This window comes from Myxocyprinus asiaticus, chromosome 43 (assembly GCF_019703515.2).
Source record: "Myxocyprinus asiaticus isolate MX2 ecotype Aquarium Trade chromosome 43, UBuf_Myxa_2, whole genome shotgun sequence".
Taxonomy (NCBI): Eukaryota; Metazoa; Chordata; class Actinopteri; order Cypriniformes; family Catostomidae; genus Myxocyprinus; species Myxocyprinus asiaticus.
Window position 1 is genome coordinate 24,201,491 of NC_059386.1, and position 21,590 is coordinate 24,223,080.

At 37.1% G+C, this 21,590-nt stretch overlaps 1 protein-coding gene across 3 annotated transcripts in view; it reads right to left on the reverse strand.

Moving 5' to 3' along the window:
• Positions 1 to 3,862: 3,862 nt before the first annotated feature.
• LOC127433306 (pannexin-3-like) overlaps positions 3,863 to 21,590 on the reverse strand; it is a 44,082-nt gene continuing 26,354 nt past the window's right edge. Inside the window, exons 7-14 of one of the 3 annotated variants that reach the window (XM_051685083.1) lie at positions 20,792 to 20,911; positions 19,609 to 19,685; positions 19,311 to 19,489; positions 17,756 to 18,000; positions 13,071 to 13,290; positions 8,332 to 8,474; positions 7,920 to 8,134; positions 4,575 to 5,871 (exon numbers count right to left, since the gene is read on the reverse strand). In XM_051685083.1, the coding sequence (XP_051541043.1) occupies positions 5,046 to 5,871; positions 7,920 to 8,134; positions 8,332 to 8,474; positions 13,071 to 13,290; positions 17,756 to 18,000; positions 19,311 to 19,489; positions 19,609 to 19,685; positions 20,792 to 20,911 (2,025 nt within the window). In that variant the 3' untranslated portion in view covers positions 4,575 to 5,045. The other 2 variants (XM_051685082.1, XM_051685081.1) reach the window with 2 other exon arrangements.

Genomic DNA, 21,590 nt, shown 5'->3' on the forward strand with positions numbered 1-21,590 from the left:
GGATGGCATAAGGTGAGGAAATGATGAGAGAATTTTTATTTTTGGGTGAACTATCCCTTTAATGTTTTACTATATAGAATTACTGTATGTCATGATCCAGTTCCCTTATTCTTGTCATGCTCCAATAAAATAATAATAATAATAATAATAATAATAATAATGTTTTCTTTATTATTAATAAATTGTTTACAATAATAATAATAATAATAAAATATAAAAAATAATTTATGGGATATGTACAGCTAGTTACTGTACAATTTATTTTACAGTAATATACCTCAGCTACCAATTACAGTAATCAGTAAATTACTGTACACAACAATTGCAGTAGCTTACCATTATCAGGTTTTTACAGTAACTAGCTGGCAATAGTGTTGCCAGTATGTTAGAAAAACCACGGTAAGGTCTAACAGTGTAACATTAACAAAGATTAATAAATGCTATAAAAAATATATATTGTACATTGTTAGTTCATGATACCCAATGCATTAACTTATGTTAACGAATGAAAGCTTACCATTTCATTTTTGGATGAACTATCTCTTTAATTGCCTGTTTTGTTTTGTTTGTTTGTTTGTTTGTTTGTTTGTTTGTTTTCCATCTTTCATATGAACATACTGTGAAATTATTTTGCTATTTTTAAGCTTATTTTTCATGTTAAGATGATTCAAATATGGCAACTTAAGTGACAGGTGGGCACCTATGTCTACACCAATTTAAGACACCAATGCAAAGATTGAGATTTTTTATTTTCCACCCAGTCACTTAAATTGCCAGGTGCATTTCTAAGTAAACACCCAAAACATGTCACAATTTCCAACAGGTTCTAAAAAGTGCTTCCTTATGTTGTCTACACATATGCCAGCTGTTTTTTTTCTTTTTTCGTTTTTTTGTTTGTTTGTTTGTTTGTTTGTTTGTTTGTTGAAGATATATAAAGTGTGGTGGAGACTTAAAATGGATTACTGATTTGATTTGCTCTGAATCATTTATTAAACATGAAGTTCAGATTGCAGCTGAACATGTACGGTATATGTGAAAAATATATGTGAAAAAAAAATATTTCTAAAGTACTAAATGGGTACTAATTCTGAAGAAATCCATGTGTGTTTTAAATTTGTGCACATGCTCATCCTAAAAGTAAAGTCTTCAGTGGTACTTTCGAAATGATCTTGATTTGATATGTAACTAAATCCTGCCCCCATGTGGACGTAGTCTGAATTGTTGTCTTTTACTTCAGAGAATCAGTGGTTTCTTTTACAATCATTTTAGTGCGGATTTTATACAGATAAACATCCATTATGAATCAAATTATTTTAGAATTTCCGTTCTTAACTGTTTCATGTTAATGAGTTGGCTACATATAAGCGATTTGCCCCTTCAGCTGTAGCGTGAGGAGAAATTGTAAACCTAATGACCTCCATTATCATGAAACAATATATTGCATTTTTGGCCTTTCAAGCGTCACTTCTCTAGTGCTGATTTACTTTTTATTTGTCTTTCACTTCCCACCTCTGAAAAGACCATTATGAAATCCCCTGGACAGATGTTTGCTTAAGTACTCCATCAAACTAAAAGTTTCCCGGGGTTTATCGTGCTCATAAACTTATCCCTGATCACATGGCAAACCGACTTTGCACCACGAAATTATATTAATAGCGTTCTACTAGAATGGCCTCATTTTTCTGTTGATACTAAAGTTATAACACGTTCTTAACAACTACAACAGGAGTGTCAATGCTGTCATATTCTAGCAAGATGAGCGACTCTTTGGAATATGTATCCATGTAGGTCATTTGTACCACAAGAGGTGCTATAGTTCATGTGATGAAAATATGAGCAGCTGCGACCCCCTGTCATGGTTCATTTGAAAATGTTTATTAAATTCAAATAACCAGCATCTAATTTGCTCCTGCTCAATAAGGCCCAGACTGTTTTGCCTCTTGCCCTACTCTGGTTCTGTCTGTGGCCATACTGTGAGAATAAAGTGTCTTTGAGATCAAACATTGGTGCTGAGCAAATGGATCTCATGCAGAGAGGGCAGCAGATGGACTGGGCATGGGAACAAGGTAGCATGTCTCCAAACAGACTTTAAATGAGCCACAGCAAAACAGAAAGGAAGAGGCTGACCGTTGTAAACAGTATTACATGCTTTAAAGGAAATATTCCAGGTTTAATGCAAGTTAAGCTCAGTCGACAGCCTTTGTGGCATAATGTTGATTACAGCAAAAATGTAATTCATCTTGTCCCACGTTTTTTATCTTTTCTTTTCTTTTTTTTTTTTTAAATATAAATCTAGGTTACAGTGTGGCACTTTCAATGGAAGAGAATGGGGCCAAACCGTAAACATTAAAATACTCGCTGTTTCAAAAGTATAGCCACAAGACATAAACACATAAATCAAAGTGTGATAAAATCATTATTAACCTTTTCTCTGTAAAGTAATTTCTAATTTTACAAATGTGTTGCCATGACTTCGAAACGTCAGTGACAAATAACTAAAAGGTCATCTGCCTAGAACAGTAGTCCGCCACAGTTTATGTAAACAACTTTACAACTCAAATAATACAAGAGTGTTAACAGATGAATTAATGTAAGTGCTTTAATAAAATTATAAGCTTCACATTTCTGCCTTTAAACCCTCTAAAAATTGGCCCCCTTCACTTCCATAAGTTCCTCACTGTAGCCTTGATTTTTGCTTCAAAGAAAAGGAGGAGCGAATCAAAAATAATTAAATTGTCATTCCACAAATCTTTCTGATTGAGCTTAACTTGTATTGAACCTGGAATCTCCTTTTAAGTATTATTTCTTAATGTATCAAATACAAAATCTTTTGTCCTAACACTTCAAAATTTGTCTTGCAATGACTCGCAAACTTACTGACATTTAGATAGATGTAGCCTACTGTATTTTCTTCAAGCGCTCCCAATAGGCAATATCAAGCATGTATCTCTAGTGCCTGGATGTGTTGTCCTTAAACAGGAAAGGTCTACATACAAAAAGGGGGAAAAGTAACATTTTTTACACAGAAGATACAGAGCCTTGGGGCAATGATGGCTTCACTGCTTTCAAATAACTCTCAAAGGACTAGACACATCAAAAGACTGGCAATTAAGGGAAAAGAAAGTTTGCTTCGAGGCTCAGGATGGAGTTGTCTCTTCAAGAAAACCTCAGACGTTGTACTACACAGCAATAGGTATAAAAGTTTAATTACAGTATGTTCTACTGTATCTCTGATCCTTAATTTTTCTATATTAAATTTTGTGGAAGCTGACTATTTTAAAATATATAAAAGTGATTAAAAGTTGTTAAAAAATAGCATGCCACATCTTGAGTCAGTCTGTAATTTGAAGTTGAAATTGTTTTGGTGCTTTGAATGGTATAAGACAATTCAAGTCTGGGAAACATATTTGCTCATTTAAAGGAATAGTTCACCCAAAAATGATAATTCTTTCATCATTTACTCACCCTCATGACATCCCAAACTTGTATGACTTTCTTTCGTCTGCAGAAAACAAACTGAAGAATGTACTAAGGTGTTTAAAGAATGAGGTGTTTTTGTCCATACAATGTAAGTCAGTGGGGACCAAACATTTCAACCTTCAAGAAACACATAAAGGCTACATTCCATATGACTCTCATGGTTTAATCCATGTCTTCTGAAGCGATACAATAGCTTTGGGTGAGAAATACTGTAGATAAAAAAATAAGTCCTTTGGATGGCAGGAGAAAGAAAGTATACGAGTTTGTGGTGGCATGAGGGTGAGTAAATGATGAGAGAATTTTCGTTTTTGGGTGAACTATCCCTTTTAAATCCCTTGCAATGTGTAAATGAACAAAAGCAACATTAAATATAAAACAAATGCATACACTTTATTTTAAACACTTACAGAGTATAAGCGTATTAAATGTCAAGTACAAATTCCAGCCTAAAGCAGGTTTATAAAGAAGGTTATATTCAGTATAGTATCCACCTATATCACATAATAACAAGGAAAAGAATAAATAAAGATATAAAAATCCTCAAGTTTAAGAATGCTTTCTGTTGGAGGCTTTTTCAGAATACCAAAACAGACTTTTATTTCTGAGGTGAGAGATCCATCAGAATTGTTTCAGATCCAGATATTATTTTACTGATTCTGGACTATAAAGTTGAGCTACAGAGCTGTTCAAGTTGTAGTCCACAAACCCGGAAGATAATTCGCTATAGGTTCCCTCTGGATTTTCCTATGAGTTTTCATAATGGTTTTTTTTAACTTATGAGAAAAATACCTTATTTAACTCGTAAGTTCAAAAAACCCATTATAAAAACCCATAGGAAAATCGCGAGGGAACCCATGGCGAATTAGGCTTCTGGGTTCACCTACAAATTGACGTCACAGCTGAACAGCTCTATAGCTATATTGGAGTTTTTTTAGTAGAGTATACTAGTCACTGTAGAGATTTAGCTGTTTTTTATAGAACCCTCTAGAGTCTGACAGTGCTGGCTCAGTCCATTGGTTGGTGAATTAGGCAAAACAACATGTTGTAGTCTCCTTCAACTCATGGTACCCCTGGTGGTTAGGCTCTGTAAAAAGACAGAGAGTGCTGTTAGGGGCATATATTTTTGTTTAAGACCAGATGGTAAGATTTTTTTTTTTTTTTCCTTCAGTAAAATAAAGTGCATTATGTGAATGTTAGTCTATAAACTTAAAATTTAGCCTATAAACTGTCATTTTTTTAGAGCCTCCTTTTCAACTGATAAGGATGTTTCAAATGTAATTTTTTTGTAATGTAGGTGAGTTGTATAAACACTGATGAAACTTCCAAGGCCACATACACACTAATCTGTTTTTATTTCCTAACATCGTCTTATTAGTGTTGACGTGGCATTTGAGGGTTGTTCGGAATAATTTCATATCTTAAGAAATGCTGCACTGTAGGTCATTCTTGGCCCTGTGCGCAACAATATCTTTACAGACACAGTAGGGACATAAAATACCAATTTCCAACATCAAACATCATATATCAGATCATTTTACCAATGGTCAACATTGTGCACAGTAATCTCATTTGATGATTTTCTGAACATCCCATATGATAGCCACGAAAATGCCAACGAGCAGGATACGTTTGAGTACATAGATCAGAGTGACTGTACCAAGTGTCATGTCCTCTTCCACTAAAGGGCGCTGCTCTTTGCAGTTCACTGCATTTCCTTTGGCCGCTCCCAGCACTGTCATGATGTCCACTAGATTAAGCTTGCCCTCCTCTCTGGCCTCCCTAATCTCCTCCTCCAGCTCCTCAGCAGCCTCTGCAGCCTCTTCAGCCTGCTCCTCTGTCAGCATGCCCTTGCCACCCTTAAGTCTAGGAGGCGCTAGGGAGCACACGGCCCTCAGGCGCCCGTAGGAACGCAGATGTGCTACATTGGCACGTAGGAAGAGCAGCAGCACATTTAGGTCGTTAAGTGGGCAGTGTAGTTTCTGACCGCTGATGAGCCCCAGTGCAGGCAGAACCTCGTAAAGTGAGAGGAAGGTCGTGTCCCAGCAGAACAAACGCAGCAGACTAAAAAGAACAATAGGAGCCAGAAGCACATAGATGGCACCGTTAGCAACGCTAATGACCTGGAACACAAGCAGGCCAGTCATTTTACACTGAACTAGCTCAGGCACCCAGGGCTGGTCACGAAGGAGCCCAGTGCGTACGAAACAGCTGAATTCATCCTGTAGGAAGGCAGAGAGGTGGAAGTAGACCAGGTATAGGCAAGATGCGGACATGAAGGTCAGCAACAGGAAACCTCGCAAGAAGAGCATGCTGACCAAGAAGTAGGAGCCGTGCTTGCACTGCATGTATCTCTCCAGGAGGGGGTATTCAAAGTAACGCTTGCTCTTGGCTCTAAAGAGACAAACACAAAATGATGACTAAATTGTGTTCAGTTTAGTTCAATTTGTGTTACATTAGTTACACACTTAAAAAAAAAAAGAAAAAAAAATTAAAACACTGGTTCTCAACTGGTTTTGCAACAAAACCTATACAAACCTTACAAGTCTGTACAGGCCTTAAGTTAAAACCCGAGCCAACCTGACTGGTAGCCTACTGTCAAATTTTAACCCTGAACCCAACCTGAAACCACTCACTGTTTTTATAATTTCTTCTCCAAACAAGTAAATTTGTTGCAATCTGCTGTATTATATTTAAGCAACATTCCTAACAGTAAAGTAACAGTAAATTTATAAGGTTTTAACAAGGCACAGTGGCCTGTCAGCGCACCATTGTAAAAGGGAAAAAACATCAGCTTACTGTTTATTAAGTGCTGAAACTTTGCTCGGTGAAGAACAACCTGGAATCATGTGTAAGGGTCACATTAAGTTCTCTTTACAACCTGAACTTCTTCAGAACGTTTAATATTTGTAACACCTGCACTAAAAAAGCTAGATGCAGCACGACAAATGAAACAGATCAGATATTTTGACCATATCCAATTTTTTGTCCCGCCTGTTTAAATACACGGAAGACACATCTTGTATTTGATTTCTGTGTTTACATTAATCTCCTGCCCAAACTTGAATGATTCCATTGCTGGTGGCTTTCACTCAGTGGCGGTTCTAGCTTGTATGGTGCCCTGGGCGAAACCCGCTTTAACACGCCCCCAAAGTTGTTGCCGGGGGGGGGGGGGTTGTATGGTGCCTTGTGCGAAACCCGCTTCACCACACCCCCAAAGTTGTTGACCGGGAGGGGGGGGGGTTCTGTGTGGGTGACTCGTGATGACCCCCGCAAGATGCCACCGCCACCCCCCCGCAAGATGCCACCCTGGGCAACGGCACATGTCGCCCATGCCTAAATCCGCTACTGCTTTCACTTATGAGTACCAGAGTTCACCCTCGGGTTTTGAATGGCCTTGTGCTATTTTATATTTTCAAATTAGGAAAAATTGCACCCAATTGCAATTAATTAAGCAAAAAAAAGCGAAAGTGACTTTTTACTGCTGCCATGGTCAGTACAGCATTAATGATTTTAACATCGGTCAGACGAAAAGTGTTGCTAAGACCTAAAAGTCAGGAGTGGTGGAAGAAAGTCCACACGTTTAATGTCAGGGAATGGGTACAAAATTTCCACCTCAACAAAAGAAGCTTTGAGTTTTTGTGCAGGCACCTATAGGCAAGTCTGCTTCATAAGGACACAGTGTTAAGAAAAGGGGAATCTGGGGGGCCTGGGTAGCTCAGTGGTAAAAGTTTGCTAGTTCGCTAGTTCGAATCCCAGTGCATGCTGAGTGACTCCAGCCAGGTCTCCTAAGCAACCAAATTGGCCCGGTTGCTAGGGAGGGTAGAGTCACTTGGAGTAACCTCCTCGTGGTCGCTATAATGTGGTTCATTCTTGGTGGAGCACGTGGTGAGTTGAGCGCGGATGCCGCAGTGGATGGCGTGAAGCCTCCACACGTGCTATGTCTCCATGGCAACACGCTCAACAAGCCACATGATAAGATGCGGGGGTTGATGGTCTCATCCTCCGCCACCCGGATTGAGGCGAATCACTACGTGACCACGAGGACTTCAAAGCGCACTGGGAATTGGGCATTGCAAATTGGGTGAAAAAAAAAGGGGGGGGGGGTCGGATATACGTGTTTAGACAAAGGTGGAAATGGAAATTTAAAATATGAAATAAATTTGTGCCAAAATAGTTTGAACAGATAAATGGTCTAAGACGTCAACAACAAAGGATAAGGGAAGCATTTTCTCCTCCATTTTTAAAGTTGATAAGCTTATTTACTTTGCTATCCTATGTATCCACAATGATACAGTACATTTTACATTGTTCTTTTTTGTTGTTGTTGTTGTTGTTTGTTTTGTTTTCACTCTATCAGAACAGATTTGCAACCAATTTTCAGTCGCGACCCACCAGTTGAGAACCACAGAAATAAAAATAGCATTCATAATAGCACATACCTGGCAAGTTCAGCCTGAAACTGCAGTGGGTTGTCTGATCTCTCTTTAAGCTCCAGAATGCTCTGCGCTAGGCGGACAGAACGGTTGTAAGACTTGTCCAACTCATCGATAATGAAGAGCAGGTCAGAGCTCAGGCTGGGCACAGCCAGGTAACGCCAGATCAGAGCAGGCATGTACATCATCATGGCCATGACCAATAAGGAATATGGAAACATCTGCATAAAGCAAGACCAAAAACAGTTTGACTGTCATGAAAACTGTTTATTGTAGATCTTATTGTAGATTACATGGTACTTTTGCAACATTCCAGTTGCTAAAACAAGTCCTTTTTGCATTGTCAAAAACTAAAGCAAAAGTCTCAATTGAATCTCATTGCTATCTAAAGAGTCTCTTTGTACTTGTTTTTACTTACTTTATGTACCCACAGAGAACGTTCTTCAAAGTTTCCATCCGTGTCAAACTCATGGTGCATGAGTGAGTCCCAGCAGTATGAATCTACATATGCTCCCTGCTTTGCTGTGAAGTTATTGGGAGGAAAGCAGCTAATCTGTGGGCCTGGGAGGAGAAACAGAGGAAATTAATATATGATGAGCTCTAAATGATAACGTTCTAGTATCATTTGATAGTGTAAGTAGATAGGCCATGCAAGAGCTGGCTGGCATGTCTGTTATAATTCTAGATTTTTTCTAGGGATACAGATGGCAAAACCACCAAGGGAGTCAGGAAAACACCCTCCTTCTGTGGAAGGTTTTGCTGCCTGGACAAGAGGGTGTGTCCCAACTGCTGAGAGAAGACCAAGCCCTTCTTTATATGGACCACTTAAACATCTGGGTCACCCTCCAAAACCTACAGTCAACCTCCAATTTACTGACTAAACACAGCATGCCCCACAACCACGGCTATTATGGAGAACTGAACTCTACAGAATATCTCTGCAAATTATATGATGCCATATAACTGTTTTAAACCAAGAGAGATATCAAGAGGCATTGCATGCCGAGTTGCTAAAAAGTTTCTTAGTCTATTTATACAGTGGTGTCCAATAGTCTGATTTCACAATGAAAATCTAGGATTCTCATTCATGTTTACAAACTGCATTACTATGTGACATCAATTTAATCCTTCAACTTGTAAAGTTTGTGTTGATAGATTCTAACCAAATAACCTATGTTGTCAGACCCCTATCAGAGCCAGCATGAATCAATGTCTGCTTGCCTTGCATGTCTCTGGGTATAATTAGCATATCCTCTTGTTAGTCTAAAATAGAGAGTTGGGAAAGAGAGTAGGCTGACTGTAATTACAGACCCTTGTCATCTTTACACGTCTCTCTTAATCATCATCATGCCAATTAACATCTATGTGAGCTGATTGCAGACCAGCACCAGAAGAACTGGTTGCAACCTCAAAGTCAGCTGCCTACACAAAACAGATGATGTGATGTTGGCAAGATGGCTCAAGTTAGTGGCATTTATAGCCAACTTTCCTCCATCAATGTAACCCAGACTTGGCACCCACACCATTCTAATGCATTAGCATTTTATATCCTTTTATTGTTCTGTTACTAAAGACTTCTAGCTTGAAAACAACTTCAATTGGTTAGATATGTCATATAAATCACTAATAATAATGTGTCTCATGTTCTGTTCTGGTCTGAGAGACCCCAATGGCACTTTAAATGACTCAAAAAACATACTTAACATTGGCGAATCTGGTTGATAATTATTGGCTTTTTCAAATCTTATGAGAACTGATTATAAACTAAATTTCAACATGACTTCAAGCTTATAAGGCTCTCTGTGCAAAATAGTTTCTGTTTGGGGAGACCCCAGGTAAAAAACATGAATATATGCAATACATTTTCACATGCAAAGATTCTCTGATTGGTGTATAAAATGTAGCAGTTCATTCCTGATAATTGTCTATAATATGTTTTTGGCTAAGGTCAAATTGGCCCCAAACAACACAATGCTGGGTAACTATCACATTTCTGGAAAGTGCAAGTCTACTTTGTGATACAACAGAGGGTTAAAGCTTCAATAATACAGTATATGCTTACTGGGTTAAATTAAGTCATATTATTTTAAACATATTAAAATAATCTAAAGAGAAACTTTGATTGTGGCGATATTTTTGCAAAATTATATTACGTGGTTTCTTACACATAACGTGGTGAAATTTCTACTATGTGGCACTAAAAAGGAGTTACATTTCCTCCCAAAAAGATAAGGTTTAGAAAGTTAATGCCATATCGAGTTGTATGCAACCTGGTCTCATAGTGAAAACATGACTCTATATAAATTTTGCAAAACTTATACGTGTCTCCAGATACAATTCCCTGCAGTTTCCAGGTGGAAAAAACAAACAAACACTAAAGGCATTACAACAACTGTGTGTTTTATTCACTTTCACTCAAATCATGACTTCAATGGCTGATTATGACTTTATAAACACTTATTTTTCTCTCTGTTACTCAGACCCTGCTATGTTATGATATCGAGACACTTTTACTGAAACGCATCTTTTGAAAAATTATACATTTTAATGCTTGTATTACACACCCACCTACATATATACACTAATTCCAATATGATAAGCTTGCACGCAGGGTTGGGGAGTAACGGATTACATGTAACGGGATTATGTATTTAAAATACAAAATATAAGTAACTGTATTCCACTACATTTACAATTTAAATCATTGGTAATTAGAATAAAGTTACATTCAAAAAGTATTTTGATTACTGAAGAGATTACTTTACATTTTATTGTCATTTGTTTCATTTAATATTTAGTCCTTTCAGATGGAAAACATTTATACATATAAATGATGCGATCCAAAGTGTATTTAATTATTTGAACAGCGGTGAAACACTTTCTTATGATGTGTTACATTTATACGAGCAGACAGAGAAGTAAGTTTGAAGTAAGTTTGGAGCAGAAGAAATAGAAATAAGCCTTGTGTAAATTGTCAGCTTTATGCTAAGCTAAAATGCTATTTCTAGCCATTTTACATGCACGTGTTACCAGGCACGATCATATTTTTTTATCAAGAAAATTCACGTTAGATCATAATTTCTTTTTTCTTGTAAGACCTTTAATATTAGGGCAAAAATCATATTCTTGATAATAATTTTTGTATTGTTTTCCTGTAAAAATATCAAAAAATCCTTAAAACAAGATCAATTTGATTTATCTTGTTTTAGACACAACACTGCATAAGATATTTAGGTTTTTCAGAGAAAAACTTTGCTGGACAATTCACTTGAAAAGTGCATCCAAACGCGTTATGAAGCACGTAATTTCAGTTTTGTAAAAACGTTGCAATGCTCACGTAAATTTCATGAGACCAGGCTGGTTTTTTAGCAACAAAACCAACCTCCCTACCCTAAACCTTAAACCTAAACCTAACCGTTAGTGCCATACAAGCAAATGTGACATGAAACACAATTTCTGAAGCATTTATTTAGTTGGTTATGTAATGCAAACGTTAAAATGCTTTGCCTTATAAGTCATGCGCTATAGTAACAGTGTTTAGATGTCATAAGATAGCACTGAGTGAGAACAGGGCGAAAAGTACAGTAAGTGTTTATGAACTCATAATCTGCCATTTTACATGATTTGTGGAAGGGAATAAAAATCATTGTTATTGTAGTGCCTCTAGTGTTCATTTCACCAGGAAATTGCCATGATATATACAGCGAGCAATGTTTTTACACATACATCACTGGGGCCTCTGGGCCCCCAAACGTAAAGACTTTAAAGTCATTCTTAACAAAACATGAGGGATAACATCAGATGCTCAACTCTGAAGTTTCATAACTGTTCCCCTTCCTGAGCAGTTAGCATACCTAAGAGTCAGAAGCTGGGTTTCCAACCAACTATTTTGATACACATTTTGAATATGTGCATAAGAAATCCTGAATGAAAACACTTGATATGCGAATAAACTCTCATAATTTGCATAGAAATTTAATGCGCTATGAGGAGGTGGATTTTCTATAGTTTTGAATTAGTTAAAATGTGCATTAAGGTGATGGAAACAGTTTATTCACATACTGTTTACATGTTTTGACCATTTGTGCATGTAAAGCATGATGGCATTATACTCGACGGTTGGTATGGGTGTGCAATAGCTTGATGTGACTAGCCCAACAAAAGGTTCGACCTTGGCACACAATTCTTCCTGCATAGCCCTTGACATTCGGAAGATTAAACTCACATCTAGTCGTTTTGAACGTGGGCGCTTGCAGGTATATACGGAGGTGCTGGCGTATGGGCATATAAGCTCTCATTATATAAGATATTACCCTCATTCTTCGGCGTCTCCTGGCAGCATTTAAAATTATGTCCTAGGGGGCCTGGGTAGCTCAGCGAGTAAAGGCGTTGACTACCACCCCTGAAGTCACGAGTTCCAATCCAGGGCATGCTGAGTGACTCCAGCCAGGTCTCCAAAGCAACCAAATTGGCCCGGTTGCTAGGGTGGGTAGAGTCACATGGGGTAACCTCCTCGTGGTCGCTGTTATGTGGTTCGCTCTCGGTGGGGCGCGTGGAGAGTTATGCGTGGATGCCACGGAGAATAGTGTGAAGCCTCCACACGCATTATGTCTCTGCGGTAACGCGCTCAACAAGCCATGTGATAAGATGCACGGGTTAACGGTCTCAGATGCGGAGGCAACTGAGATTTATCCTCCACCACCCGGATTGAGGCGAGTCACTAGGCCACCACAAGGACTTAGAGTGCATTGGGAATTGGGCATTCCAAATTGGGGAGAAAAAGGGGAGAGAAAAAAAATTAAAAATTCCTACACCACAAATAAATCTCTCCGATGCAACAGGCTCCATCATGACAAGGTGGGCTTCCTCAAGTTTATGCGCATAATGTAGTGGATGGAAACACGTAATGATTCGCATTTTCTTTAGTCTAATATTCAGAAATGCACATAAAACATGAACATTTTGGATGGAAACCCAGCTAGAGATAGCACTGTCAGCTGTCAACAAATGAACACTAATTACTTCCAACATTGCATTAGTTAAGCCCTCAAGGTAATGGTCAGTCAATTAACTCAAGGTTTTATGGAATTACTGCAGTGCCTCTCCAATGTCCTGTGATTCTTGCAAAACACTAGGGAGAGGAATAGAGCTGCTAACCGATAGAAATCTCTCTGGCAAAGGCCATGGAAATCAGAAGGAGCGGCAGGCCCACAGACACGAACTTGATGACTTTATCCAAGGGTAATTCCAGCTCCAGGTGCCTGATGCGATTGTCCACATTACTGTCCCTCAGCAGGGCATCGGAGAGCATCGCTTGGGCAGCTGTGCTAGCAATAGACATGCTGGCAACTTTGGAACAGCAATGGAGGAAAAACAAAAGCTAATTTTGGTCAACTATTTCATGGTTGAATTTTCTGTCCAGTCATGCATATGGGTAGTTGACACATGACATGTTCATTAATTTTTTGTTGTCCCCATAATCAAGATTTTTGGTTAATAAATATACACTCTATAAAAAAGATATTTTTTAACCATTAATCACCTTTTAAACATTATATACTTCATTTTAAATTGTCCTACGGAATGACAAATAATTGTTTTAAATTTCAAATATTTCATGTATGCTCTCTCTGCTGATATACAGTATTCAGAAAAACTGCATGCATAATAATTATTATAAAATGCAGTTTAAAAATAGATTTAGATGGAGTTTAGCATGTCACATTGCAGGACATGTCAACTACTAATGCACCACTGTTAAAAAAAATTCATTTGTCAACAATATTTTAATGTAAAAGTACATTTTTTTTTTTACCATTAATTGTACAGTAAAATTGTACAGACTTTTTACATATAAAAAAAACACTACATGTTTGCCAATTAATACATTATTTTTTTACAGTAGCATTTTTTACATTCCTTTTCTGTTAAAATTACAGATATTTTTACAGTGTATACCAAGCAATAAATTAACTTAACAAAAAAGCACTTTTACCGATGTGATTTAACAGCAAGCAATACATGAATAATATAATAAATGATTTGTCTTACATACATGATAAAGCATCAAATCTAATCTTCCATGAAATTATACCATTAAACAGTAATTATGTCTTCCATTAGCAGCAATCCAACTTTCATATTAACCAAACTCATTGATGAATTGCACTTTACCAACCAGGAGTTAATCAATGATTATCAGGTAGCACAATATTTATGTACAGTTGATCTTACAGTACCTTAGGAGTTCTTTATCCAGTAAAGAATTGTAAACTAGATCAATCCAGCAGTAAACTGGTCCTGAGGCTGGAGAGGAAAGGGCGAGTTTGCTGATGAGTGTCTTGTGTACTGTAGGAGGTCTGTGCAAAATGAGAGGCTGTACTGGGCTGGGTTACATGGGTAATTAAAAGAGTTATGGAGCTCTCTTGAGTCTAAAAGGGGGAAATTTAGCAGGGCCAGTGGCAGAGAGAGAGAGGGTGGGTAGGGTGGGGATGTCCTGCACATTCCCTGACATACTCATCAACCCAGTAGCACCATTCCACTTCAAATACTCCTGGCCATGTGGCTTTTCTTGCCTCTGTCATTTCTCAGACTATTTATAGTCTATGGCCCTAAACAGCCCTGCCTGTGCAGCTGTGTACAGGACTGCCACAAAACACTGTTATTTCAGATGCATACAGGCCCTCAGGGAGTTTAGAGTTCCTAAGAGTGCTGCTTTAGCAAGCAGGACATCGTAAGGTACATGGTTTATTCTTTTTACTCTTTGTTTCTCTGATAGAGATTGAAAAATCCACTAATATCTACTGTTGCTTGTTTAGACAATTTTTGAGCAGACTTCTTTGTATAAACAAATTAGTGGGCTATGTGGAGAATGATACAGTGTACCTTAAATTACAAACAATCGTTATATCGGTTAGTAAGGTGCTGTTATACTTGACAAAGGACAGAAATCTTACAAATGCTAACAAAGACTAATAAAAACAAAAGAAAATCTGTATTGCGATTTTGATCCATTGTCATATCTTAAATTACTATAGCTGTAACCTAAACATATACACTCTCTGAGCACTTTATTAAGAACACTATGGTCCTAATAAAGTGCCCGACGTGGTCTTCTGCTTTTGTAGCCCATCTGCCTCATGGTTCGATGTCTTGTGCATTCTGAGATGCTGTTCTGTTCACTACAATTGTACAGAGTGGTTATCTGAGTTACCGTAGCCTTTCTGTCAGCTCGAACCAGTCTGGCCATTCTTTGTTGACCTCTCTCAACAACAAGACGTTTCCATCCGCTGAACTGCCGCTCACTGGATGTTTTTTGTTTTTGGCACCATTCTGAGTAAACTCTAGAGACTGTTGCATGTGAAAATCCCAGGAGATTAGCAGTTACAGAAATACTGAAACCAGCCCATCTGGCAACAACAATCATACCACTGTCGAAATCACTGTGATCACGATGGTTGTTGTGAACATTAACTTAATCTCCTGACCCATATCTGCATGATTTTATGCATTTCTCTGCTACCACACGATTGGCTGATTAGATAATTGCATAAATAAGTGTACATGTGTTCTTAATAAAGTGCTCAGTGAGTGTATACTGTAACAGCTTGTAGTTATATAAGCCCCTGTACAATGATAAGGCAGAATTGTGATTTTGGTAGATCTGGGAGCAAGTTCATTTAGGTTTTGGGTCTATTTGGTAGTGAACCTGTAACCATTGTGTTGTAACCCCGATTCTGAATTAGAAGGCTACATATACCCCCAAAACAGAATATTGTACTTATTATTGAATTTAGCATTATGATGCCTGGTTTGGACGTGTAAGTCAAATGCAGAACATACAGCTACAAATGAAAGTCAAACATAATTATGTGCATTTTTTGGAGACAATGATTCCTGGTGAAGTCTGTAAATCGTTGTATGCATAAGAAATTCCCCTGGTAGTTCTTAAATACATTGAAAATATTTACGCACTCAGATTTCTGTAATAAAAGACAACACTCTGTGACTATTTCTTCTGTTTTCAGTAGTCAACTTAATTTCAAAAGTATCTTCTAACTTAATGCAAATTAATATGTATTCATATGTAATAGACCATTTATAACAATGTAATAACATGGTTTGAGTTGCAAAATAACACCCATTTAACACCCACTAGAGTCATATCTTTTAATTATATATATAAAAAAAAAGAAAAAGAAAAAAAAATGGTCTACTGAAACACAATAGATTATGACAACAATGTATACAAACAAATTAAAAACCTCTCCTATCATCAGTTTCTCTGGAAGAACCATTTAAAAAAAACAACCAAGGAAAGGAAAATGAGAAACATGTACTTCACAAAGACCAACTGCAATAACATTAAAAAACATCCTGTCTTTTTTAAACATCACATTAGAAACAGGTGATTAAATCTGTAGACACAGTAAGCTTAAAAGCTCAGAAATGTCTTCACAGTTTGTTTTGTCCTTCACATAAAATAAAGAGGGGCATTTCAGAGTATGATACGAAACAGCAAATATGCCTTAAATCCTGCAGTGTTCTTCAGTAAACTTCACTGGTAGGTCCTGTGGTTTGGAAGAGCACAGGAGCTTTGTTCCTTACACAGAAGAGATGCTTGGCACTCTATGTTGACTGTCACAACATGCTTTTGTTTAGAACAAGGATGCAATCTTTATTCAAAAGAATGTGGCCTTAATGTTTACTCAAACGGTGTATGGTAGAGATCCAGGGGGCAGCATCATAGTTGATTGTGACACTGCCTTTTGACAATTTAGAAAATGAATATTAAGTGTCTGGCTAAATGCATCACTATCAAATGTACATACATTGTGCTATCAGTCATTTAGATTGTGTTTCTTTTTCAATCTTCCAAGACTTCTAATAATTATTTTTGTTACGTCTACAAAAATAAAAAAGAAATAACATGCCTAAAACATCCACTCATTGCATGATAGTTATCACTATGACTTTAAGAGAGGGTAGACATTATGTCATGCTAGGACACCTGAGAACCAAGGAAACGTTACAAAGTAAGTCTTAAATGAATTATATGCATGAGAGTAGCGTGACTGGTTGGCAACTGCCAAATATACAGTACGCTCTTTGCACAACTAAAGTTCCTCATATTTCCTCCCCCGAAATTTCATCTTTAAAAGGATAATTCACCCAAAAATTCTGCCATTATTTACTCGCCCTCTTGTTTTCCCAAACCTGTATGACTTTGTTTCTTCGGTGAAACACAAAAGACAGGACAATCCTTTCTCTAAAGTCTGTTTGACTTGTGTATGTTTTAGAAATCCCCGTGGTAGCTCTTAAATACATTGAAATATTCCCGCACTCAGAGTTCAAGTAATCAAAGACAACTTTGTGAATTTTTTTTTTTTTTTTTTCAGTAGTGAATCTGGTAACGTAATATAAATGGGTATTAATATGTAACAGGCCATTTATAACAATGTAATTACATGAAATGAGTCGTAAAATAAAATCAATTAACATCCACTACAGTTATATCTTTTAATTATCAAAAAATGGTCTATTGAAACACAATAGACTATGACAATAATGTAGAAGATGTTCTGCTTTTGTCATCAATGACTGAAATTAAGTCACTGGGGTTAGGAACAACAATTTCATTTTATATCATTTTATGGTGAACTATCCCTTTAAAACTAATTTAATTAACCATCATATTTTATAGGCCCCTCCTCCTAATTCTCATTGGCTGTTCCATGGCACTTAGTGTCCACCGGAAATCATTCAGGTGGTGTTAAAATGTTTTGCCATGGGGATGAGTATAAGTTAAGTCAGTTATGTCATTTTCATGTCTCTATTTTTTATTCCAGTCCATCGTTGTGGTTGAGGCCCAGATCTCTCCGAGCAGAAATGGCCATCTGTCTGCCTCCCTCACTTTCTTCATCCTCCTCTTCATCTTCCTCATCATCGATTCCCTCCTCTTCCTCATCTTCTTCATCTTCCTCCTCAGTGCCATCCATGGAATCGTCAGCTCCTAACATGGCTTGCTGCATCGCCAGTGTGGCAGAATCCGAGGATAGAGAATGCAGGCCATCAATGCCCAGAGAACCTAACACACATACACACACAAAAACACACATACACAAATAAATATGCAACATTTGGATATTAACAAATTTATAATAACCCAACAAATTGTAGAGTATCAGAGAGGGTCCGAAATTAACACTAGAACCAAAAGTGCCAAATGCAAGTTTAAGTTTGATATTTTAACATAATTCAGCGTGGCTCTTTAAAAAAAAAAAAAAAAGATGCCAAACTCAAGCTTATATGGTCACCAATACTCTCTAACTTTCCACATAATTTATTACATATTCTTGAACAATATTTAGTACAATACATAAAAAATTTAGAAAAAAAAAAAAAAAATGGTTTTGGCAAGTAAATAAAAGTTACTGGTAATTTGGTGGGTAACTTTATTAGCAACCGCAACATCAAATGAATGATTTAAATCAAAGACATTTATCACGACTCATAACAACTTCTACCTCAGTGGAAAATTTACTGAGGTTTAACTTGGTCAGTTGCCTAGATTACAAAAATACAGTTTCATGGCCGGTAAATTTGATCAATTCGCCCACCATGGCAGGAGTTGCTAGATGTCAATTTCACACCCACATATCCAGAAAATTCCATTTAAAGGAATAGTTCACCCAAAAATGAAAATTCTCTTATCATTTACTCACCAAAAACAAAACAAAGATTTTTGGAAAAATATCTCAACTCTGTGGGTCCATACAATGCAACTGAATGGTGACCAATACTCTGAAGCTCCAAAAAGCACATACAGGCAGCATAAAATAATCCATATGACTCCAGTGGCTTAATACATCCAATCGGTTTTGAGAGAAAACAGACCAAAATATAACTCCTTGGCAATCATGATCTTACGCTTAATTACACTTCCTAGCACCAGCTAGCATTCTGAGAATGCGTTTAGCACTAGGAGGTGTAATCATGCTTGAAATCCTGATCTTGCATAGAGACTGCAGTGGCAAGATGCACAGTGAAAAAGGAGTTATATTTTGGACTGTTCTCACTCAAAATCGATTAGATCACTTTAGAAGACATGGATTAAACCACTGGAGTCATATGGATTACTTTTATGCTGCCTTTATGTGTTTTTTTGGAGCTTCAAAGTATTGGTCACCATTCATTTGCATAGTATGGACCTACAGATCTGAGATATTTTTCCAAAAATCTTCATTTGTGTTCTGCAGAAAGTCATACACACCTGGGATGGCATGAGGGTGAGTAAATGATGAGAGAATGATCATTTTTGAGTGAACTATTCCTTTAATACCTTTCAAAGTATCTATATGTATCTGATGTTAAAGAGTATGCACTAAAATAACTAACTGTCTGAGTTGTTTGTAGAGTGGGATCCGTGTGTCTGCAGGACTCCAGCTACAATGGAGTCAGGCCAGAAGCGCTGTGTTGGTCTGTGCTGAGATTTCATCTTCTTGGTTTTAGGAGCAGGGTCAGGATTACTGGCATCCAACATGGGCTGCAGTATACGTCTGCGGGCATTAATAAACCTTTCAAAAGTGAAGAGAGAGAAAAGGTTACTCAGTTACTAAAAATATTTGGTCTGTATCTGTTTGTTGCCATTAGATGGCGCCATCTTGCTGTGCATAGAAACTTAACAGTCTCTTACCAGTTGTTCACCTGTAACAAGGTAAGATTTGTTTGTGCTGCTATCTGTCTTTTCTCATCTTCTGTGGGATAAGGGTGCTGAAAAGAAAAATGGAATGTTAAACTTTTAAGTAAGTGAAAATCCTATGGTAATTTTTTAAAGATGTTTGAGAGCATTTATAAATACATATACAAATTTGTGCAAAACTTGATGAACCAGAACCATAAAGAGTATCTTGTGGTTGATTGTGTTTGACCTAGAAATAGTGTAGAATCCGAAATATTTCTTCATTTTACGTCTTTGTTTACATTTTTTAAATCTCTCTCTCTCTCTCTCTCTCTCTCTCTCTCTCTCTCTCTCTCTCTCTCTCTCTCTCTCTCTCTCTCTCTCTCTCTATATACACACACACACACACACACACACACACTACCGTTCAAAAGTTTGGGGTCACTTTCCTGAAATGTTTCTCATGATCTTAATAATCTTTTGATCTGAAGGCGTATGCTTAAATGTTTGAAATTAGTTTTGTAGACAAAAATATAATTCTGCCAACATATTAATTTATTTCATTACAAAACTAAAATTGTATTAAAAAAAAAAAAAGGTTTTGAAATTGATGACTTGGACCAAATAATAAAGAAAAGCAGCCAATAAGTGCCCAGCATATAGATGGGAACTCCTTCAGTACTGTTTAAAAAGCATCCCAGGGTGATACCTCAAGAAGTTGGTTGAGAAAATGTCAAGCGTACATGTCTGCAAAATCTAGGCAAAATGTGGCCACTTTGAAGATGCTAAAATATAACATAGTTTTGATTTATTTTGGATTTTTTTAGTCACAACATAATTCCCATATTTCCATTTCTATTATTCCATAGTTGTGATGACTTTACTATTATTCTAAAATGTGAAAAAAATAAAATCAAATAAAGAATGAGTAAGTGACCCTAAACTTTTGAATAGTAGTATATATATATATAATTTATTTCCAGGTTTAAAAAAAAAATGTTTTTTTGTTTTTTTTCAAAGTGGTCCCTGACTTGGACACCACTATATATTCTGTAATCAGTTTAGATTAATTTAAGTTCTAATTTAACTCAGAATACATAAACCTTGATTCAAGTACATTTCAAACTCATCAAGCCCATTTTTGGCATCTAAGGCAATAATGTGTTGTGACAACAGGAAGAGCCATCCTCTTTCTCACCATAAGATGCTGAAAGAGCCAGGAACGCATGATGTTTGTGGCATGTTTGGGAAGAACGCCTCTTTTGTTTTTTGATTTCTTGTCATCGCCGTCCAAGAGTGAGGACAAGTCCAGGTTCACCTTGGGAGAAGAGAGTGAAGACAAGCGAGTGAATGTGTGTGTGTGTGTGTGTGTGTGTGTGTGGGGGGTGGGGGGGTGGGGGGGTAGTTGCCATGGAAACAAAGAGAGTCGCCAGTCACCATTTCTTTGGCAAGGGCAGGAATGCCTTCAGTCACCATAGCAACGGAATGGGAGTAATGATACCTAAAATTAAAGCCAAGGAGGGCACATTTACAGAAGCCTTTTATCAACTAAAAGAGCTGCAGAAAATGTCTTCAATTTTTGTCTTTTCATCAAACTTATTATATGCTTTAAAGTACGACTAATGTAAGGTGAATGGAAATGCAAAAGAGTTTGAGAGTGAGTGTATTTAAAGGATGCAAGCTAAATTATTAAACTATTTATTTTACGTTGCTTTACGCCATTCCGAGACTGACATATTAACATTTCAGACAAGTTTAAGATGCATAATCTATGAGCTCTTCATGTGTGGAAAAAAAATTAATAAAAGAAAAAAGGAAAAATTAACATTTCCACTTTGAAAATAAGAATAATAATTTCATGCTACCATTGCCACTGAAAGCCATAAAAAGCAGCAGCTCCCCGCTGATTTCAACATTTTTAAATAAATAAATAATAATCAAGCTCTAAAAACAACCTCCTCATTACATTTGCAGCTGGGTGTCATGTGGTTTCCCCC